At 51.4% G+C, this 24,219-nt stretch overlaps 1 protein-coding gene across 1 annotated transcript in view; it reads right to left on the bottom strand.

The window, feature by feature from the left end:
* CENPE (centromere protein E) overlaps positions 1-24,219 on the bottom strand; it is a 1,817,274-nt gene that overhangs the window by 501,727 nt on the left and 1,291,328 nt on the right. Inside the window, exon 42 of the mRNA XM_086962044.1 lies at positions 5,297-5,590. Within this exon, the coding sequence (XP_086818170.1) occupies positions 5,297-5,590 (294 nt within the window). The remainder of the gene's footprint in view (positions 1-5,296; positions 5,591-24,219) is intronic.

The following is a 24,219-nucleotide window of genomic DNA, read 5'->3' as shown; positions in this document are numbered from 1 at the left end:
AAGGAGTGAAAACCAATCCTCTCCCTGCTCTGGCAAACCCTGCCTGAGGGCCACTGACTTCAACAGGAAAAATAAAATAATACCGACACGCTAGGACAATTTTATTTTTCCTTTTGAGCAGTGGGGCAACACTCTGCCTTACCGTAAGAGTTGCCACTGCTTATTCTCATTCAGCTCAATGACCTCCACAAATGAGGCATCTTTCTCAGTGAGAGTCCCAGGAGAATACAACAGGTCCACTTCAGAAGAAGTGTCCATGCCCTTTGCATTTTGCAAAGCGGAGTAGACACCAGCATCCAATCAGTCGGGTCAGATTGGAGTCATGATAAAAGATGCTGGGATTCTAAATGGTGTCCGAATCCAAAACTAAGAGCTCCTAACTCCTGCCAAAATACTCACTATGAGCAAAGACTTTTAAGTTGACTTGCCTAATAACTGCTGTGCCCTACATTTGGACCAGATCGGGGTGGCTTCAGTTTTCAGAAAATTCACCAAACTCTGTAATGAAACCGAATAAGGTACTCAAGTAGCCGGCAAGGAAGAGGGATATGTTTAGCTGGTGCCAGAACAGCGTGACAGAGTTCCAATCGGGGTCGACTGGTGCCAAGACTGAAGCTGCAGATTGGTGACCAGTTGGGGCCTCTGAAGAATCCTTGCGACCTTGAGACACACCAGAAGACATGAAGTTCTTTAATAAGGGCAGCAAAACACCCGGGGGAAGGGCTGTGATAAAAATGCAAAAAGGATCAGACGACTCCGTGTACAGAACCAGTATATCCACCAGACCCAGCTCTGAAGTTGATGTCTAGGTCTGAATTGGGGAACAAAGCCATCAACTGAGACCTAACCCTTGAGGAGGAATGCTGTTGGAAAGATGAAGGATCCTTCCCTGTGCTATTTGTGCTGCCTCTTGAATGAATGAAAATCATCTAAAGCTTAATGCGAATTAAACAGAATTGCTGATTGTAGGAAAAACAAACATCTCTGGAATGATGCCTGGAGAGCTCAGAATTCGGTTTGTCTCCTTCCCCAATAAAAGTTGTCGATGACGTAGGTGTCAAATTGGACACTCTATTTTCTTTTAAACAACACATCTTATCAGTCTTTCACCTACTTTGGACTACTCAAACTGCTGCTTGAGGTAAAAGGCTTTCTTCCTCTGAAGGCCAGAAAGACTGTGATCCACACACTACACTTCTCAGCTGGATTACTCTAATAATACCTTGTAATTGGGGCTCACTAAACAACTCATTAACTAACTTCAGCAGGTCCAAATGCTGCAGCAAGGCTTCTTCATCTTCCTAGATGGTGTTCAGTGTCTTGTGCATTAAACAGCCTTTACTGGCTTACTATCCATAAAAGAATTCAAAATTCGCACACACACTTGGGGCCATTTACCAATCTGGTCCTCTTAGCCCACAAAAGTTGTTTAAAGCCTATGTTCCGTCAAGACGCCTTAGAACTCCTAATGCCTGCCTGATTCTTCCCCCTACATACCGCTCTATGCAGCTTGGAGGTGGCTTTGCTACTGTTGCTGGAGTCAGACTTAGCAATTCACTCCATGTACTTCTCCATTCTCAATCTAATAGATCTATGTGATAGAGTTTGGTTCTTTAACACCTTGGCTGCTTTTACTTTTCCCCTCCTGTGCTGACGATCTGTAAATCCCATTGTTCATGACGAGCTCTGCTCGTCATGAGCACACAAGCAGTGTACTGCATGACGAGCTGAGCTCGTCATGAGAATGGAAGGGGTTAAGAACCTAAAGAACTACTCTTTTCAAGAAGCTACTTCAGTTTTTATTATAAGTTAATTCATTTTTACTTTTACGGCCATCTTGCAAATTTCAGCACCTTGAAGCCCTATATTGGGCATAAATCACACTTTATAAATCATGTTTCAATTTCAATTTGAAGGTCTTTTCTCTACTACTGAAGGAGGTCAACTGAGTATCCGCCATCATAGTCGACACGCCCCAGGTACGGGAGTTAAAGCAACATCACATCACGGTGTTCATACCAGACACGCATCATGAACATTTAGTCTCCCGCTCCTTGATAGCCTTGGCGTGCATGCTGCAACACTTTTTACACAATTTGAAGTCATGTATAGAGCCCATGCACCATAACCATAAGCCATTCATGTGAGAAGTTGGCCTGATATGTAGTTCTCACTATTCTAGTGATCACTGTGTATCATTCCAAACGACCCTTATTGATGATTGGTTGTAAGTCAACCGTTAGACCAGCTATCCTAGTAGCATGGACAAGAGCAGTCTTTAGGCTAAACTCTAGAGGGCGTATTAAGCCAGCTGTTATACCATCACATATACCCCTTGAACACCAAGTGAAAGGACACCACACAAGTTGTTATGAAAATAAAAGGATATTTATTTAGAACACAACAGCCCTGGACTCTTTATGAGGACAGGGCGCTAAGCATAATACAAAGCTCTTAGGAAAATACGCAAAGTTGCACAATTTACGCAAATGCCCGAGGGGCACGAAAAACCATATACTCTAAAAGTGGAATGCGAAATTACTAGCAGGTAAGTACTACGCTAATAGGCTTTGGGATCGCTAGGACTTGACTACTGAACCTTCAGATTACTAGCAGGAGGCCTAGGGAGATCGGGTGCAGAGTGTGCACTCTCACGCGGGATGCGGAACAAAGTCTATGGTTGCTAGGAATTACAAAGTTAGTGTTATCGGACGAATCCGACTAGGTAGAGCTGAAACGAAAAAGGATCTGGACCCTTGGATAGCAAGACTATGCTGGAGCACCGAAATGCTGAGTTTACCTAGCCCAGGGGCTGCGGATGCATAGGTCTGGAAAGACGTCGGGAATCCTAGTTGCAGTCTATGGAGCCTGAAAGAAGAAGTTGCTGGCAGGCGACCAGTGAAGAGATTCGGATGGATCCAAGTCTGGAACGGAGATGGAAGACACCTGTAAGCAGGGGACCAAGTTCTGAATCACTAGCCAGTGATTAGATGGGCACCAGGATGGCACCGGATGGAGTCACCTCGACCAGGTGAGTGGGTGACGCTGGGCTCTGCAGTCTCACGGACCAGGAGGCGTTGTCGGCGACCAGGATGGAGGTGAGAGCTGTCCCACGATGGTATCTGCTGTCGACGTCGCTGGACCCAGGATTGGGGCAACAAGTCTTGGCAAATGCAAGCCCACGTGGACTTAAAATGGCGTCTGGAGTGGACCAGGAGGGTCCGGGGTGCTCCTCTGTTGGAGGGGAGCAAGGGCCAGTCTGGAGCAACCAGACCAGCGGTGTTGATGTCGTCGTTCGTCGTCGGGAAGGCCACAAGCCAGCGGGCTAGTAGCCAGACAACGCGGTGAGCAGCAAAGAGCAGAAATGCCCCACGCAGATCTCGTAGAGGCTGGGAGGCTGAACTTCGGTGCTGGAGCTGCTCAGGGTTGGGGCTTCTCACACCCCAAAGCACTCACTCGAGGATCCCTCGGCGGTCGTGCTGGGAAAGCGTTGTGCAGTCTTGAAGATGGCCGTCCCTCGAGGTCTCGTCGCACCCACGGATCTCAGCTGAGCTGACGATGTGGGTAGAGGTCAGAGGTGCCAGGGAAGCCGGTTCTCGTCGAGCTGGGCAGTCTTGATCCGGAGGAGAGACTTACAGCAAACCGCAGTGTTCTTAGATGGTGCCTGCGGGGGCAGGGTGACTACTCCTTAGTCACAAGGGAGAAATCTTGAGAAGAAGTCGAGAGTTCCTTTCGTAGAAAGTAGTTTCAGGATTCAAAGATTATCTAATTTGGAAGGGGGCCCGCTCCTATCTTTATACTAGGAAAAGGGGCTGGCACGCGACTAGGTCCTGCCCATGGGTGGGACCAGGAAGGGAGTGGTTACACCCCTCTCCCATGCCGGACTTTCCCCAGCTCAGGGGCTGGTGTGCCCCTGGAACTGGTTCTAGCCGGCAGATGCATAGTGAGCACCGGGGTGCCACTTGCAGTCACCTTCCTCTAAAGCCCTGCCTACCCAGGATACACAAAACCCTGTCTGGGATGGTGCTAGCACCGCCCCTGACAGGAAACCCTTTGTCCAAGCTCTCCTCGCTGGAAGGACTCCCAGCAGCAGGAGGTCAGACTTGTGTCTGTGGTGGCAGCATCCATTTTGTGATGCTGAGGTTTGAGTTAACTTTAACCGGGGTTCACAGTTACATACATGTTGTGTCCCTCTAGAAGGGTGGAATGCTAACCCCGTCGCCAGAATTGGCGAGGGGTTAGTATTCCAATTCGTATGACACCTTACTCGACATGTTTTGATAAAGCGATACCAAAGATAGCAAATAACCGCGAGGATTATAATGCACTTAAGAGTATATGGTATGCGTTATCATGGGACAGCTATTAGGACTTGGTTCCGCAAGCTGCAAATTGGCTCAGCTCATGTCAGAGCACCATCTCACACGATTCCAAGCACTCTGCCTTCAGGATTGTCAAGGCCTGCCATAGGAGTGACTGATAGGAATCTGTGTGTCCATTTTAGGGTTAGATATAGGTATACTATATATAAAGCAAAGGGTGATTACACCACCTTGCCTCAGCTGTCGTGCAGCCAGTTGTGTCAGATTTAGATGGCCAGCCAGGGGTGGCATAATACATGCTGCAGCCCCTGATAGGCCCTGGGTACACCTATGCCCCGAGTTACAGGGTCTGATAAGGTGGCCCAGTACCAATTGGTAAATGCACCTAAGGTACACGTGTCAATTTATTGAGAGAACAGCAAGGCTGTGGGTCTGATTAGCAGGCCCACAGCCAGAGAAGTCGTAAACCAGTGAAGCAAAAAGCAAAAATCTGGGGTGATCATAGGATTGCAGACTCTACTCTCCTACAATTCAGGTCTGAGATAGAGATCTGCCTGCCACAAGAGTGGCATCACTTAAAGCCTGACAACTTTGGAGAATTTATTTATTTTTGGCACTGCAAAATTGAATCTACTGGAAAACATTCCTAGGAGAACAATAACATATTAGCAATGGGTGCGAAACAAAGGAACTGATATCAGTACGCCGGAGTGGACCCTTATATGAGCTGAGATGGTACTGTGGCACCATTTACTGACAAGAGAGATTTTGCAAGTTTGCAGAACCAGTCTGGCATGTAGATAAATGCAAGAGGTGTGAAATATATAAAAATCCAAAGTAATAACGAGAAGGTGCAACTCTTTACAAATGAAAAAATTAAGGGGAAGAATCTGGTGACAGGTGTCCTCTATTGTTCCATTTAAGAACAAAGTTTGTTCTACAGGCTAGAACTAATTGCATGTATTTGTTCTTACCTTCTGGAAATCATCACAAAGTTGGCTTCTCTGTGACTGGAGAGTCTTTTGGATATGCTGCAGATCCTTTTTCTCCAGAGATAAAGATGCTAAACTTTTGTGTAGATCCTTGAGCTTTTGAATACAATTGCATTTTTCACCCTCCACTTTTTTCAGCAAAGTCTCACATGCCTCCAAACGCTGTTCAAGCAGCTGCACCTCGGATGACATTCTATGCTCAATCTCCTTTTTGTTGTTCATAATCTGTTCCTTTTCTTTAGAAGTCTGTTGTAGCTCTTCAATTAGGGATGATATCTGAAGAAATAACAAGCAACACATCCATCAAAACATACATATTACAAAAAACATTTGTTTAAAATGAGCAAACATCTTCCTAGAAACGGTTTTATGTTAAAAAAAAAAGGGATACCTGTGCTGAAACAATATATACAGTGTGAAAAAGAAACCCACTATGGTTTCACAAATGTATGCATGAAAACATTAACCTAGTCCTCCACAAGGAGATGATGGACGAAGCGCTGAAACCTTACTCACCCCAGTCATAGATATGGGTTGAATTCATCATTGTTCTCTGGCTCACTTCACCACCCCAGTTCAGACCCGGCCATATGCAAATCAGTCTTGACTCTGTTCCTCATGTGAACAGTCCGGCCTAAACTGCTAAACCAGGTGTTCTCTGGACCTGAAACGAGCATATTGTGACTGGTTATGGGGTAACCCCCCCAGCATCAGCCAGGCTGGCTAGAATCAAGTGGGAAAAGGAGCAAGGGACCCTCGTCCGGGCATACCCTGCAACTTAGGGCGAACAAAGCAAACAGGGAGGCCTCACCAAATCTCTTGCTTATCAATCTTCCCTCATGGCAACCACAATTTTCATTTTTCCATCACTTATTTATAAAGACGATTGGATGTTATTTCTTTCTTACTTGTATGCCGTGATTCAGTAAAGTTGAAATGCCTTTTAGCAGCAATAACCTGCAGTAAATGTTTCCTTTAAGAGTTTCAGTCTCAACACCAGAGAGTAATTCTGGTCTTTTCATCACAAGCTTACTTAAGCTTGGTGATGTGTAAGGGTATTTGTTTATAGACCGCTCTCTTTAAGTCACACTACATCTCAAGGTGGTATAGGTCTGGACATTGCTCTATCCAGTCTAAACTCAAGAATGAACAAGTTACTTACCTTCGGTAACGATATATCTGTAAGAAACAGTAGTTAGTATTAGATTCCTTACCTTAGAATATCCCCAGGCGTCAGTCTGGATCCGGAAACTTTTGCGTAGCAGTACCCCTGCGCTTCGGTAGGCGTCGTCTGCAGGCGTCCCCGGCGGCTCCGCGTCCGTCGTCGTGATGACATCGCTGGAGTATATAGACGCCGCCTCCGCGCGCTGACGTCAGTTCTTTGTACACAGCTTTTCCGCGCCAGAACACGCAGAGCCATGTGAGAACCAACACTGGTGCCATTTGAAACTAGGACCCTGAAAGGGATGTCCTTAACCCTAGGTATCAGTTCGCAGAACGGGGAGGATGGGTGGGGCGGTAAGGAATCTAATACTAACTACTGTTTCTTACAGATATATCGTTACCGAAGGTAAGTAACTTGTTCATCTGAAAGAAACAGGTTAGTATTAGATTCCTTACCTTAGAATAGATACCCCAGCAATACCAACCCCGGTGGTGGGTCTGCGATCCAATACACCAGAAAGTCCTGGAGGACCGAACGGCCAAAGAAGCCATCCCTCCGGACTTGGATGTCCAGGCAATAGTGCCTCGCAAAAGTGTGCAGCGAGGCCCACGTAGCCGCCTGGCAAATGTCCTGCAAAGGGACTCCCCGGCCCAGGGCAGTAGTAGCCGCCGTGGCCCGAGTGGAATGGGCCCTCAGCCCAACAAATGTAAATGTAAATGTACATGTATTTATATAGCGCAAATCACCGACCCGGTATCTAAGCGCTTGCTTAGGGAACCCGTCCTGGAATTCCCCTGTGAGATAACCCCGGCAGGGTATCCACAAGGTGAAAGCCAGGCATCCCACCGCGAGGGGCCGTTGTGGAGATTAAGCAAGCTATTGCCCAGAGTCACAGAGTGTGAACCCGTGAATCGAGTAGGCACCGGAGCGAGAATTGTCGAGTCCGTGGACATTTTAGGACTCAAGACCCGCCGAGCCGGGAATTGAACCCTGGTCCCGGGCTGACCTCTGCTTCCAGGTCTGCCTCCTCTAACCAGTGAGCCACACTTCTCCTTCCGAGCCAAAGAGTAGCACGCTTTGATGCACAGAACGACCCACCGAGAGATGGTCCGTTTATGTACCGCCCGTCCCTTCTTCGCACCCACGTAGTTAACAAACAGTTGGTCATCCACCCGGAACTGGCGTGTGCGATCCATATAAAATGAAAGCGCACGTTTTGGGTCCAGACGATGGAGCCGCTCTTCATCCTTTCAAGGATGCAGAGGCGGGAAGAAGGAAGGGAGGGTGATGGACTGCCCGATGTGAAAAGCAGAGACAACTTTGGGCAGGAAAGAAGGTCTAGTTCTCAAAACCACCTTGTCAGGATGAATGGAGAGGAAAGGAGGTTTGACAGAAAGAGCCTGGAGCTCACTCACTCTCCTGGCAGAGGTGATGGCAACCAGGAAGGCCGTCTTCAAAGTCAGGAGACTGAGAGGACAGGAATGAAGTGGCTCAAAGGGAGCACACATCAAGAAGGTTAGAATCAGGTTCAAGTCCCACTGAGGCATCACAAACGGAACAGGAGGATACATATGTGTGATGCCCTTCAAGAACCTTGTTACAATAGGGGACTTGAACAAAGAAGGTTGATCAGGCAGCCTTAAGAAGGCCGAAAGGGCAGAAAGGTAGCCCTTGATAGTGCCCAGAGCAGAGCCCTGCTGGGCAAGAGAGAGAAGAAAGAGGAGAACCTCGGAAAGAGGGGCAGAAAGAGGGTCCACAGCCTTTGCTGTGCACCATGCCACAAATCTGTTCCATCGGCAGGCGTATACCGACTTTGTGGAGGGACGCCTGGCTGCCAGAATCACATCACAGACTTCAGGAGGCAAGTCAAATGGCCTCAACTGTCGCCGCTCAATCTCCACGCATGGAGGTGGAGACTGGACAGGTTCGGGTGGAGGACCGTCCCCTGCTGCTGCGACAGAAGGTCCTCCTGAAGGGGCAGGCGGATCGGGGACCGACTGACATGCTGAGTAGCTCGGGATACCAGTACCTTCGAGCCCAGTCCGGAGCCACAAGGATGACTTGGGCCCGGTCGCGCCTGATCTTCTTCAGCACTCTGGGCAGAAGTGGTGTAGGCGGAAAAGCGTATAACAGACCACAACTCCACTCGCGCCGAAAGGCGTCGCCGTGCGAGTGCCATCTTGGAAACTTCAACGCGCAGAACTGATGACATTGCGCGTTCTCTTCTGTGGCGAATAGATCTAACCAAGGCTCTCCCCATTGCAGAAAGAGGCCTTGCGCCACGTCCGAGTTCAGACGCCATTCGTGATCCATCGAGCACCGACGGCTGAGTTCGTCCGCCCTGGCGTTCAGAGAACCTGCCAGGTGTTGAACCGTCAGAGTCACGCCCTGACGTTCCAGCCATTGCCAGAGGCGCAGAGCCTCCTGGCAAAGTGTCCACGACCCCACCCCGCCCTGCTTGTTGCAGTACCACATGTTGTCCGTGAACACCTGCACCACACTCCCGCTGACAAAGGGGAGGAATGCTTTCAGTGCCAAACGAATCGCCCGGAGCTCCAACAGGTTTATATGGAGCCGGGACTCCGCCGGAGACCAGATGCCCCTGATCTCTGCCTCTCCCAAGTGGCCTCCCCAGCCCTGGAGGGACGCATCCGTCACAACAACGTGCTCTGGTTGGGGAAGGGAGAGGGATCTGCCTCTGACCCAATCGCGGTCCATAAGCCACCACTGCAGTTGTCTCGCAGTGCCCTCCGAGATCAAGACATGGTCGGACAAGTTGCCCTGATGCTGGGCCCACTGAAACTTCAGGTCCCACTGCAGAGCCCGCATCCGCCACCGGGCGTGATACACCAGAAGGATGCAGGAAGCCATCAGCCCCAGCAGCCGCAGCGTCAACCTGACCGAAACCCGGGATAACGGCTGAAAGATGGGAATCAAAGCCTGTATATCCTGGACTCGCCGTTCCGGAGGATAGACCCGAAACTGCGCCGAGTCGAGAACTGCTCCGATGAAAAGGAGCTTTTGAGAGGGACACAGGTGTGATTTCGGCACATTGATGGAGAACTCCAGCTCGTGCAAGAGGTCTGCCGTCATCTGAAGGTGGTGGACGACTGTCCGGGGCGAGCCCGCCTTCAACAACCAGTCGTCTAGATAGGGGAAGACAAACCCCCAATCTGCGCAGATGGGCTGCGACCACCGCCATCACCTTGGTGAACACCCGTGGGGCGCTGGTAAGGCCGAAGGGGAGCACGATAAACTGAAAGTGCTCCTGGCCTACCGTGAACCGCAGGTAACGCCGGTGGGCCGGCAGGACGGGGATGTGAAAATACGCATCCTGCAAGTCCAACGCTACCATCCAGTCTTGCGGGTTTAGAGCAGACAAGACCTGAGCTAAGTCAACATCTTGAACTTCTCCTTCCGGAGGAAGCCGTTGACGTTCCTTAGGTCCAAGATAGGACGTAGGCCCCTTTGTCCTTCTTGGGTACCAGAAAGTAGTGGTATAGCAACCACGTCCTACTTCTGGCCCAGGAACGCGCTCGATGGCCCCCTTGACCAAGAGGGCCGTAACTTCCTCCCTCAGAAGTGTCAAGTGGTCCCCCGACACACGGTGGTTCTGCGGTGGCATGGCTGGAGGAGTGGTCTCGAAGGGGAGGGAGTAGCCCCTTCGGACGAGCTGCAGCACCCACCTGTCTGATGTTATTGTGCGCCAGTGGGATGGCGAACCCTGCCACCCACCGGCGTCACATGGGCATGAAAGCACGGACTAGGACGATTTAGTGGCAGATGCTGCGGGGGGAGGTGTGGTCTGACCTCGCCGCTGTCCCCGACCGCCACCACGGCGGTTTCCACGGCCGCCACCCCGTTGATAAGTCTGTTGCGGCGCGTGGCTGGCAGCACGTGTGGGACCGCCCCTTCCTTGGCCACGAAAGGAGCGAAACGAACCCGTTTGCTGGCGCTGGGTCGAGAGACCCAAGGACTTGGCCGTGACCCTGGAGTCCTTGAAGCGCTCCAGCGCGTGGTCCGCTTTGTCGATAAACAGGCGACTGCCATCAAACGGCATGTCCATCAATGCATTCTGGACATCTGTCGAGAAGTTGGCGGATCTCAGCCAGGCGTGGCGACGAATCGCCACCGTCGTGGACATCGCTCTGCCCAGTGAGTCGGTCGTATCAAGACCACACCTGATGGAGTATCTTGCTGCGTCTCGGCCTTCAATCATAGCCTTGCCGAGCTTAGCCCTTACCTCTGGCGGGCATTCAGGCAGCAGGTCCGCAACCGTATCCCACAGAGAGTGGGTGTAGCGGCCCAAGAGGCATGCAGTGTGCAAGACCGCAGTCCCAGACTCAGGGACGAGAAGACCTTCTTACCATACTGGTCGTACCTCTTAGATTCCCGGTCGGGTGGGGCCGACGGGAATGCGGTCTGGGAAATCGAGGCCTGGACCACCAGGCTCTCAGGGGTGGGATGGGTGGACAAGAACTTGGGGTCATCCGTACACGGACGGTGGCGTCTGGCCACGTTCCTATCAACAGGCGAACCTGAAGCGGGCCTGGACCACGTGCCCAAAAGAACGTCAGTTAAGGCCTCGTTGAACGGCAGCAGTGGCTCCTGTGGGCATGACTGCGGTTTGAGGACCTCAGTGCGGATGTTAGTCCTCACGGCCGCGACGGGGAGCTCAAGGTTCAAGGCCTTGGCAGCCCTCATCAACACCACTGAATAAGCTGCCCCCTCCTCCGAAGCCACGGTAGGAGGCGAGACAAAGCCAGGGTTGGGGGAGTCATCCACACCACTGGCGTCACCCGTCCAGTCCACATTGTACTGACACTCGCGGGTCAGAGGGTCCTCAGACCCCTCCCACTCCTCTCCGTAATCTACATCTTCACCATATTCGGAATCAACAATGTAGACCGGCTCCCAGGGGTCCACAGGCCCCATCGGCGTCGGACTCTGCGTCGGGCGACGCCGGTTCGACTCCGCGTCCGTTGTCGGAGAGGGAATGGGGGCGCCGCCGCCCGGAGCCGGAGAACCGGCGCCGCGCGGGGGCGGCGCCATGGGCAGCCCCGATGGAATCGGCGCCGGAGAGGCTGGTTGACTAGCCGGCATCGACCCTGAAGGCCCCTGCGGCGCCGGGGCTGGAGCCGTCAGCGGCGCCGGGGCCGGAGCACCCGACGGCGTCGAGGCAGGAGCACCCGAACCGCTAGGGCCCTCGGACGGGACCACAGGGCCCGAAGGCGCCGGAGGCCCCGTCGGACGAGACGGTGCCCTCATGGCCATGAGGAACGCCTCTATCTCCTTGGGCGACGCGCCTTGCCCAGGGACCGCAGGGTATGGAGCAGGCCGCGCCAGCGACTCACGCGGAGCCGCGGGGGTGGGGCCACCCAAACTCCCGGCCGCATCGCGCGGGAGTCGGGGGTACGACGCCCCGACTTCTTGTGCTTCCTACCTGAGGAACCAGAGGAATGGTGAACACTCCCGAAGCGCGTGTGACGGCTCCGCGACCACTCCCTCGATCGCTCCCTTGACCTCCGGCCGGACCGGGACCGCTCTCGACGCGGGGCCGACACCCGGAGCTCGAGCAGCTTGCGGGACCGCTCCCGTCTAGCTTTATTCGTCAAGGCCCGGCAATCGACGCAGGCGTCCACGTCGTGGTCGGGCCCATGCACCGGAGGCAGAGTCGGTGACGGTCCGTGACCGACATCGTGCGGTCACAGTCGTCACAGTTCTTAAAACCAGGCATCCTACTGGCACCTTAAGAAGATTCAAGGATTCAAGAAAAACTTGGTCAAAAGACCGGAGTACTGCACTTCTCGGATCTGCGCTAACTGGCGCGGAAAAAAGAAGAACTGACGTCAGCACGCGGAGGCGGCGTCTATATACTCCAGCGACGTCATCACGGCGCACGACGCCGACGACGGACGCGGAGCCGCAGGGGACGCCTGCAGACGACCCCTACCGACGCGCAGGGGTACAGCTACGCAAACGTTTCCGGATCCAGACTGACACCTGGGGATATTCTAAGGTAAGGAATCTAATACTAACCTGTTTCTTTCAGATATTTTCTTTTACAACAATTCAAGTTTACAAGCTGTCCTGTTTCATGGTCCACTTTTGGCTATTCATTTATTGTTAGACAGATGGTCTTACATTTTCTACAAGAATTCAGTGGTATGGAGAAGAATTCTTGCAGAATCCAATTTTTGTGAGGTGTCCCAGTGTTGTGGCTGCAAAGTAACCCTTCCACCACCATGCTTGACAGATAGTATGTGGTTCTTGCGATGATATGTTTTATCTGCTTTTCACCAAACTGGTCTTTGTGCATTACAGCCAAACAGCTACAATCAATTGTCCAGAGGTCTTGCTGGTCTGGTCATGCTGTTTTGCAAATCTAAGCCATGTAGCAAAATTCTTTCGGAGGAAAAAGGTTTTTCTTTTAGATACTACTCAACAAATGCTGTACTTGTTTAATTTGCTTCTATTAGTAGATTCATAAACTCAGTAGTTTATCCTTTCGATAAAGGCCAGCAGATCGTTTGATGTCGCTTAAAGGTTTTTATCACGTATACAACCTTCATACATTCCGGCTCTTTGGGGGTGGGTTGAAGGGGAATGATGGGCTTTGCTGGAATAACATTTGACTAAATTTCATATTTCCTTCCTCACTGTGCATTGATTCACTTTATAGTGCTTGGTACTGGCTTTGTAAGCCTTCCAAAACAGATGAGTAGCAGCAATTCTTTGTCTGGGACTATTGAACAAGTTACTTACCTTTGGTAACAATATATCTGTAAGAGACATATATTAGTTATAGATTCCTTACCTTAGAATTACCCCAGGCGTCTGACTGGATCCGGAGAATTTTTTCTCAGCAGTACCCCTCAGTGTCGGTAGGTGGCATTTGTAGTTGTGAAAGCCGGGATTACGTAGCGAAATCTACTTAGACGCCGACCCTGAGCGATTACATCAGTTCTTTTACACAACATTCCACGCCAGAAGCGCAGAGCCATACAAGACACTGACCACTGGTGCACAAAACTAGTGCCATGAAAGGGAGCCCCTTACTCTAGAAGTCAGTTTGCAGAACGGGGAGCATGGGTGGGGGTCGGTAAGGTATCTATAACTAATATATGTCTCTTACCGAAGGTAAGTAACTTGTTCATCTGAAAGAGACTATTAGGTATAGATTCCTTACCTTGGAATAGATACCCAAGCAATACCAACCCCTGAGGAGGGTCTGCAAACTAGGTTCACACCTGAATGTCATGGAGACTCAAATGGCCAAATAAGCTGTCTATCTGGACTTGACTATTCAGACAATAATGTTTAGTGAACTTGTGCAGTGATGCCCACGTGGCTACCTGGCGGATGTCGCCAAGGAGAACTAGACGTCCCAAAGCAGTAGTGGCTGCCGTTACCCTGGTGGAATGGGCGCGCAGTCCTACCGGAGGCCCCTTTTTTGTCACGGAATAACAAATCTTAATGCAAAGAACGACCCATCGAGAGATGGTCCGTTATTACACGGCCCAACCTTACTTGGCGCCCATATAGTCCAAAAAAAACTTGATTGTCCACCCGGAATTGTTGTGTGTGATCCAGGTAAAATGATAACGCAAGTTTTGGATCCAGAGGGTGGAGTCTTTCCTCCTACTTGGAAGGATGTGGGGGTGGGAAGAAGGTGGGCAAAGTGATGGTCTGTCCTATGTGAAAAGAGATAACCACTTTGGGTAAAAAAAGAAGACCTAGTTCGAAGGACAACCTTGTCCAGATGGACCGCAAGGAAAGGAGGTTTTGAAGATAGAGCCTGAAGTTCACACACCCTGCGAGCAGAGGTAATGGCAACTAGAAAATCAGTTTTTAAAGTCAAGAGTTTGAGAGGACAATTATGTAGTGGCTTGAAAGGAGCACACATAAGGTAAGTTAAGACCAGATTCAAGTTGCACTGGGGAATTACGAAAGCAATAGAAGGAAAAAGGTGAGTAATGCCCTTATGAAACCTACTTACAATAGGGAACTTGAAAAGAGAAGGCTGATGAGGAAGGCAAAGACAAGCCGAAATATAACCTCTAAGGGTGCCCAGAGCAGAGCTCTGCTGGCCAACATAAAGTAAGAAGAGGAGAACCTCAGAAAGAGGAACAAATAGGGGATCCACAGCCTTTGCTGTGCACCATGCCACACATTTGTTCCATCTACAGGCGTATACTGTTTTAGTAGAGGGACGCCTGGCTGCAAATATAACATTACAGACTTCGGGAGGAAGGTCGAAAGCTTGCAGCTGTCGCCACTCAATCGCCACGCAAGGAGGTGGAGGCTGGACAGGTTCGGGTGGAGGACCGTCCCCTGCTGCTGCGACAGAAGATCCTCCCGAAGAGGCAGTCTGATCGAAGGATCGATGGCCATGTTCAAGATTTTGGGATACCAGACTAATCGTGCCCAGTCCAGAGCCACAAGAATGACTTGGGTCCAGTCACGCTTGATCTTTTTCAGCACTCTGGGCAGAAGGAGTATAGGCGGAAAGGCATATAGAAAAACCGCAATTCCACTCAACGAAAAGCGTCGACGAGCGAGTACTGTAGGAAGGTACCTCCTGACTATGGTTGCCCCCAACTTTTTGCCCTGTGTTTTAGCTGGTTTTTGACATAGTCGACCTGGGATCCTGCCAATCAGGACCCCAGGCCTACTGCTCTCTCTGTAAAATAGATTCCATGTACCTTAGGTACATTTCCAATTGGTACTGGGCCACCTTATCAGACCCTGTAACTCAGGGCATAGGTGTACCCAGGGCCTACCAGGGGCTGAAGCATGTATTATGCCACCCCTGGCTGGCCTCCTAAATTTGACACAACTGGCTGCATGACAGCTGGGGCAAAGGCGTGTAATCACCCTTTGCTGTAGATCTAGTATACCTATATCTAACCCTAAAAATGGACACACAGATTCCTATCAGTCACTCCTATGGCAGGCCTTAACAATCCTGAAGGCAGAGTGCTTGGAATCGTGTGAGATGGTGCTCTGGCATGAGCTGAGCCTGTCTGCAGCTTGCGGAACCAAGTCCTAATAGCTGTTCCATAATAACGCATACCATATACTCTTAAGTGCATTATAATCCTCACGGTTAAATGCTATCTTTGGTATTGCTTTATCAAAACATGTCGAGTAAGGTGTCATACGAATTGGAATACTAACCCCTCGCCAATTCTGGCGACGGGGTTAGCATTCCACCCTTCTAGAGGGACACAACATGTATGTAACTGTGAACCCCGGTTAAAGTTAACTCAAACCTCAGCATCACAAAATGGATGCTGCCACCACAGACACAAGTCTGACCTCCTGCTGCTGGGAGTCCTTCCAGCGAGGAGAGCTTGGACAAAGGGTTTCCTGTCCGGGGCGGTGCTAGCACCATCCCAGACAGGGTTTTGTGTATCCTGGGTAGGCAGGGCTTTACAGGAAGGTGACTGCTGAGTGGCACCCCGGTGCTCACTACGCATAGGCCGGTCAGAACCAGTTCCAGGGGCACACCAGCCCCTGGCCTGGGGAAAGTCCGGCATGGGAGAGGGGTGTAACCACCCCCTCCTAGTCCTACCCATAGGCAGGACCTAGTCACCGGGTCAGCCCCTTTTCTTAGTATAAAGATAGGAGCGGGCCCCCTGTTCAAATTAGATCATCTTTGGAATCAAGACACGACTTTCTGCGAAAGGACATCAAGATTTCTTCTTCAAGATTCTCCCTTGTGGCTAAGGAGTAGTCACCCTGCATCCGCAGGCACCATCCTAAGAACACTGCGGTCTGCTGCAAGTCCTTCCTCCGGAATCCGACGACACAGCTCGACGAGACCCGGCTTCCCTGGCACCTCTGACCTCTACAGCCAAGCTGAGAACCGTGAGTGCGACGAGACATCGAGGGACCGACGATCGCCAAGACTGCACTACTTCTTTGCAACAAGCCCACCGAGTCCTCCACTGGTGAGTGCTTTGGGGTCCGAGAAGCCCCAACCCTGAGCAGCTCCAGCACCGAAGATCAGCCCTCCAGCATCTCCACGATCTGCGTGGGGCCCTTCTGCTTTTTGCTGTTCACCGCGTTGTTTGGCTACTAGCCGGCTGTCTTGTGGCCTTCTTAACGACGCCCGACGACATCACTGCTGCTGGTCTGGTTGCTCCAGACTGGCCCTTGCTTCCTTCTTCAAGAGAGGCACCCCGGACCCTCCTGGTCCACTCCAGACGCCATTTTGAGTCCACTGCGTGGGCTTGAATTTGCCAAGGCTTTGTTGCCCAATCCTGGGTCCAGCGACGCCGACAGCTTCATCCATCGTGGGACAGCTCGCTCCTCCATCCTGGTCGCCGACAACGCCTCCTGGTCCGTGAGATCTGCAGAGCACAGCGTCACCCACTCACCTAGTCGAGGTGACTTCCATCCGGTGCCCTCCTGGTGCCACCTGACTACTGGCTAGTAGTCACGAACTTGGTCCCCTCTGCTTTCAGGTGTCATCCATCTTCAAGATCCAGGCTTGGATCACTTCGAACTCTCTTCACTGGTCGCCTGCCAGCATCTTTCTTCCAGGCTCCTGGTCCGTCTACGAGGATTCCCGACGTCTTTTGAGACATATGCAGCTGCAGCCCCTGGGCTAGGTAACTTCGGCATTTCGGTGCCCCAGCATAGCCTCACTATCCAAGGGTCAGGATCCACTTTCGTTTTCCTCCTACCAGGTCGGGTTCGCCCGAGAACACTAACTTTCTGAAATCTAGCTACCATAGACTTTGTCCCGCATCCCGCGTGAGAGTGCACACTCTGCACCCGAGTCCCCTAGGCCTCCTACTAGTAATCTGAAGGTTCAGTAACGTAGTCCTAGCGATTCTAAAGCCTATTAGTACTGTACTTACCTGCTAGTAATTTTGCATTCCACTTTCAGAGTATATGGTTTTCCGTGCCCCTCGGGCATTTGTATATACTGTGCTGACTTAAGTATTTTCGTAAGAGTTTTGTTTTGTGCTTAGTACCCTGTCCTCATAAAGAGTACAGGGCTGTTGTGATTTTAATAAATACACTGTTTATTTTCATAACACTTGTGTGGTGTCCTTTCACTGGGTATTCAAGGGGTACATGTGTGGTATAACAGCTGGCTTAACACGCCCTCTCGAGTCTTTAGCCTTAGACTGCTCGTATCCATGCTACTAGGATAGCTGGTCTATAAGGTTGACTTACAACCAATCATCAATAAGGGTTGTTTGGACTGATACAGAGTGTTCACTAGAATAGTGAACATTATATATCAGGCCAACTTCTCACAAGTACCTTCTAGGAAATTCCAACGCACAGAACTGCCGACATTGTGCGCTCTCTTCGGTGTTGAACAGATCTATCCAAGGCTCTCCCCACTGCTGAAAGAGACCTTGCAACACCTCCGAGTGAAGACACCATTCGTGATCCATCATGCACCGGCGACTGAGTTTGGCCGCCCTGGCCTTCATGGAACATACCAGGTGTTTAACAACCAGGGTGTATGCCCTGATATTCCAGCCACAGCAAAAGGTGAAGAGCTTCTTGCCATAGGGTCCACAATCCCACCCCGCCCTGTTTGTTGCAATACCACATCGCAGTGGTGTCTGTGAACACCTGTACTACTCTTTCTCTGACAGAAGGAAGGAATGCCTTCAGTGCAAGAAGAATCGCCAGGAGCTCCAGAAGGTTGATGTGGAGCCCGGACTTCGTTGGAGACCAGAGGCCTCTGTGTTGAGCAGTGGGGGAGGTGATGGAGAATCCTGCCGCCCACTGGGCACTCTTATAATCTGCTAACAGCCCACTTTCTGTTTTTTAGGATCGCACCGGGGGCACTTTGCCCTCCCACATACAACAATCAAACGACAATAGACTACATCCTATTAAGCGGACGGACACAAAATCTCTTGGTAAACTATACAGTGCACCAACTAAATGAAAGCGATCACGCCGCCCTAACGATCATGCTAAATCTCACAGCATACACTCGCCACACTTTAAGATGCATTGGGGCATCAAATGGCGAAGAACTGTTTATACTATCAAAAAGAATCAAATGGGGGCCAGTGCCAATTAACAAATTTGAGAAATGGAAAAAAATATGGGCTGGCTGGCAACAAAGTGAAAACAACAGGGGTGCCATAGACGAATGGGATCGGTCCGCCCGCAAATTAACTTCACTGCTTCAAGGAGGCACAACAAGCAGAACCACTTCATTCCATCACACACTTTTGAACACTTCCCAGCAATTGAAGAGAGTGCTAAACAACTAAACGCCAAACGTAGGGCCTACTAGAAAACTGGCTCAGCATCTGCCAAAAGGCTACTCAAAGAAGCCGCAAAAACCCACTTGAAGGAGGTATGGGCCGCCAGACGCAAAGGTATTGAGGCGAAATGGCTGAAGATCTTCGATTTACTGAGACCCTGTAAGTCCCATTAGTTCTGCCGATATTTAAACACCATAACCCCAGGAGACTACCACAGAGAGAACTCACTTGACGCTGGCACCTGGGCCGCTCATGTGAAAAAAATTGTATAAAGAGGATGGAAGCATAACTTTGCCGAATAAAGACCTCAATGAGGGTGGAGAACTAGACACCAATGCCCACACCTCAAAAACTTTGGACAATCGAGCACCTCCAGGAAAAACTTTCGTTTATACAACCTTAAAAAAGATCAGACACAATGGGGCACCAGGACTCAATGGCCTGCCGGGCTCCCTCTTCAGGGCTGAGACAGATTTCTGGACAGACAACTTGACCAAGTTATATGCTGAATGACGATTCTTGGGGGACGTCCCAGATTCCTGGAGAGGGTCGTTATTGCACCCAATACATAAGAAGGGGGCCAAAATCCAACCCACAAAATTATCGCATGATTGCCCTGCTTGACATTGAGGGCAAGGCCTACGCAAGCACCCTTCTTGTGGAAATTTCAAACTGGGCCAGCACTGAAGGCCTCCTGCCCTTTTTTCAAACCGGGTTTAGACCTGGAGCATCAACAGTGGACAATATAACAGTGCTCTCATATCTAGCTCAAAAAGCTGTGACAAGACAAAGCCTGCCGCTTTTTGCCTGTTTTATTGATTACTCTGCAGCTTTTGACGGCGTAGACCGTTCCATCCTCTGGCAGAAGTTGGCACGCTGGAACATCGATCCATGTTTACTACAAGCCTTTCGCTCATTATACTCAAGAACCTGGGTAAGAATTAAACTTTCAAGCGTATCTGCTACAGGGAAAATTGACACGGATCACGGCCTAAACCAAGGGTGCGTTTTAGCACCGATGCTTTTTAATCTATATGTGAGAAGTTGGCCTGATACATAGTGCTCACTATTCTAGTGCTCCCTGTGTATCATACCAAACGACCCTCATTGATGATTGGTTGTAAGTCAACCTTATAGACCAGCTATCCTAGTAGTGTGGACAAAAGCGGTCTTTAGGATAAACTCTAGAGGGCGTGTTAAGCCAGCTGTTTTACCGTCACATATACCCCTTGAACACCAAGTGAAAGGGCACCACACAAGTTGTTATGAAAATAAAAGATGTTTATTTATAACAAGTCTCCGGATCTCCGACCGACCCCTGCCCTCACCACGTCTTCAACAAGGCCGACTGTCATCGCACCCCACCTGTGGGACATCATCAACACCTCCTTCGACACCGCTACCTTCCCGGAGAGCTGGAAGCACGCCGAACTCAGCGCTCTACTCAAGAAACCATCGGCTGACCCCACCGACCTCAAGAACTACCGCCCCATCTCGCTGCTCCCGTTTCCTGCAAAAGTCATCGAGAAGACCGTCAACAAGCAGCTGGCCGCCTTCCTCGAGACGAACGGATCCCTCGACACCTCGCAGTCTGGCTTCCAGGCCAACCACAGCACCGAGACCGCCCTGATCGCAGTCACCGATGACATCAGAGCGCTGCTCGACAACGGAGAAACAGCGGCCCTCATCCTCCTCGACCTCTCCGCGGCCTTCGACACTGTCTGCCATCGTACCCTAGTACAACGCCTCAGCAACGTCGGAGTCCAGGAGAAGGCACTGGAGTGGATCATCTCCTTCCTCGCCGGGAGGACACAGAGAGTCCGCCTCCCCCCGTTCAGATCTGAAGCCACCGAAGTCATCTGCGGCGCCCCTCAAGGCTCCTCGCTCAGCCCAACCCTCAACATCTACATGAGCCCACTCGCAGACATCGCATGCCAGCACAACCTCAACATCATCTCCTACGCCAACGACACCCAGCTGATCCTCTCCCTTACCAACGACCCCGCCACCGCCAGAGCCAACCTTCACGAAGGGATGAAAGAGGTAGCCGAATGGATGAAGAACAGCCGCCTGAAACTGAACTCAGACAAGATGGAAGTCCTCATCCTGGGATCCTCACCCGCCGCGTGGGACGACTCCTGGTGGCCCCCCGCCCTAGGCAGCGCACCCAAACCAACAGACCACGCACGCAACCTGGGCTCCTCCCTCTCCATGACCAGACAAGTCAACGCCGTCTCCTCGTCGTGCTTCAACATCCTGCGCATGCTACGCAAGATCTTCCGGTGGATCCCCACCGAGACCAGGAAGACAGTCACCCAGGCCCTCGTCACCAGCCGTCTGGACTACAGCAACACCCTCTACGCCGGAACCACCGCCAAACTCCAGAAGAGACTCCAGCGGATCCAGAACGCCTCAGCACGACTCATCCTGGACATCCCCCGTCGCAGCCACATCTCCCGACACCTGAGAGATCTGCACTGGCTCCCGGTCAACAAGAGAATCACCTTCCGTCTCCTCACCCACGCACACAAAGCCCTACACAGCCAAGGCCCAGGATACCTCAACAGCCGCCTCAACTTCTACGCTCCCAAACGCCAGCTTCGTTCGACCAGCCACGCCCTCGCCGCCGTCCCCCGCATCCGTAGAACCACCACAGGGGGAAGGTCCTTCTCCTACCTCGCCGCCAAGACTTGGAACCCCCTCCCCACCCACCTCCGCCTGACCCAGGACCACCTCGCCTTCAGGAAGCAACTCAAGACCTGGTTGTTGGAGCAGTAGCAGACCCCCCCCCCCCCCCCCCCCCCCCCCACCGCCTTGAGACCCTCTGGGTAAGTAGTGCGCTATATAAATTCAATGATTGATTGATTGATTGATTTATGAGTCAGGGAGCTAAGCACAATACAAAACTCTTACGAAAATACTTCAAGTTGCACAATTTACACAAATGCCCGAGGGGCACGAAAAACCATATACACTAAAAGTGGAATGCGAAATACTAGCAGGTAAGTAACTCGATCCAGAGGCTTAAGGATCGCTAGGACTACACTACTAAACCCTAAGGTTAGGAGCAGGAGGCCTAGGGAGATCGGGTGCAGAGTGTGCACTCTCACGCGGGATGCGGGACAGAGTCTATGGAGGCTAGTATTTCTAAAGTAGCGGTTTTCGGACGAATCCGACTAGGTAGACTTAAAACGAAAAAGGATCTGGACACTTGGATAGTGAACCTGCGTTGGAGCACCGAAATGCTCGGGTTACCTAGCCCAGGGGCTGCGGCTGCATAGGGTTCAAAAGACGTCGGGAATCCTCGTTGTAGTCTATGGAGCCTGAAAGAAGAAGTTGCTGGCAGGCGACCAGTGAAGATGTTCGGAGTGATCCAAGCCTGGATCGGTGATGGAGACGACCTGAAAGCAGAGGGGACTCAGTTCTTAATCACTAGCCAGTGATTGTGTGGGCACCAGGAAGGCACCGGATGAGGTCACCGCGATCAGGTGGGTGGGCGACGCTGGACTCTGCAGTCACACGGGCCAGGAGGCGTTGTAGGCGATCAGGCTGGAGGTGCGAGCTGTCCCACGAGGCTGTCTGCTGTCGGCGATGCTGGAACCAGGATTGGAGCAACAAGCCTTGGCAAAGGCAAGCCCACGCGGTGGAGTCAAGATGGCGTCTGGAGGGGACCAGGAGGGTCCTGGGTGCTCCTCTCTTGGAAGGGAGCAAGGGCCAGTCTGGAGCAACCAGACCAGCAGTGAAAACGTCGTGTTACGTTGTCAGGAGGGCCACTAGCCAACGGGCAAGTGACCGGACAACGTGGCAAGCAGCGAAGAGCAGAAGGGCCCCACGCAGATCTCGTGGATGCTGGGGGGCTGGACTTCGGTGCTGGAGCTGCTCTGGGTTGGGGCTTCTCAAACCCCAGTGCACTCACTCGAGGATCCCTCTGCGGTCGTGCTGGTTAAGCGTCGTGCAGGTTTAGAAGATGGCCGGTCCCTCAGGTCTCGTCACACCCACGAATCTCAGCTGGGCTGATGATGCAGGTAGAGGTCAGAGATGCCAGGGAATCCGGGTCTCGTCGAGCTGGTCAGTCTTGATCCGGAGGATGGACGTGCAGCAAACCGCGATGCTTAGGTGGTGCCTGCGGGTGCAGGGTGGCTACTCCTTAGCCACAAGGGAGAGTCTTCAAAGAATGGCAAGAGTTCCTTTCGTGGAAAGTCGTTCAAGATTCAAGATTATCTAATTTGGGAAGGGGGCCCGCTCCTACCTTGTCCGGACTTTCCCCAGCTCAGGCGCTGGGGTGCCCCTGGAACTGGTTTGAGACGGCATATGCACAGTGAGCACCGGGGTGCCACTTGCAGTCACCTTCCTCTCAGCCCTGCCTACCTGGGATACACAAAACCCTGTCTGGGATGGTGCTAGCACCGCCCCTGACAGGAAACCCTTTGTCCAAGCTCTCCTCGCTGGAAGGACTCCCAGCAGCAGGAGGTCAGACTTGTGTCTGTGGTGGCAGCATCCATTTTGTGATGCTGAGGCTCGAGTTAGCTTTAACCGGGGTTCACAGTTACATACATGTCGTGTCCCTCTAGAAGGGTGGAATGCTAACCCCGTCGCCAGAATTGGCGAGGGGTTAGTATTCCAATTCGTTTGACACCTTACTCGACATGTTTTGATAAAGTGATACCAAAGATGGCAAATAACCGCGAGGATTATAAAGCACTTAAGAGTATATGGTACGTGTTATCATGGAACAGCTATTAGGACTTGATTCCGCAAGCTGCAAACGGGCTCAGCTCAAGCCAGAGCACCATCTCACATAATTCCAAGAACTCTGCCTTCAGGATTGTTAAGGCCTGCCATAGGAGTGTCTGATAGGAATACATGTGTCCATTTTAGGGTTAGATATAGGAATACTATATCTAAAGCAAAGGGTGATTACACCGCCTTGCCCCAGCTGTCGTCCAGCCAGTTGTGTCAGATTTGGATGGCCAGCCAGGGGTGGCATAATACATGCTGCAACCCCTGGTAGGCCCTGGGTACACCTATGCCCTGGATACCTAAGGTATGCTGTACAGGGACTGATACGGTGGCCCAGTACCGATTGGTAAATGCACCTAGGGTACATGTGAGTCAATTTAGAGAGAGAACAGCTAGGCTGCGGGTCTGATTAGCAGGCCCACAGCCAGGGAAAGTCGTAAACCAGTGAAGCAAAAAGCAAAAATCTGGGGTGACCATAGGATTGCAGACCCCATTCTCCCACACTATACACCGCAGATATGGGTCAAGCCCTGATTGGAGCCACATTAGCAACACCTAGGATTGAGCACACTAAGATTCAACTAATGCAATACGCTGACGACCTGGTACTCCTAGACAACACTAAAATAGGCTTTAAAAAAGCACTTACGGCCCTGGCAACGTACAATGCAAAAAATAAACTGGTCGCCAACCCATCCAAATCGAAAACAATAATCCTTGGGAAATACCCTAAGAAAAAACTGGTA

Source organism: Lissotriton vulgaris, chromosome 3_1 (genome assembly GCF_964263255.1).
Source record: "Lissotriton vulgaris chromosome 3_1, aLisVul1.2, whole genome shotgun sequence".
In the NCBI taxonomy this organism is placed as follows: Eukaryota; Metazoa; Chordata; class Amphibia; order Caudata; family Salamandridae; genus Lissotriton; species Lissotriton vulgaris.
The sequence above is the reverse complement of the archived record's forward strand: the minus strand, read 5'-3'. Positions and strand labels throughout refer to the sequence as shown.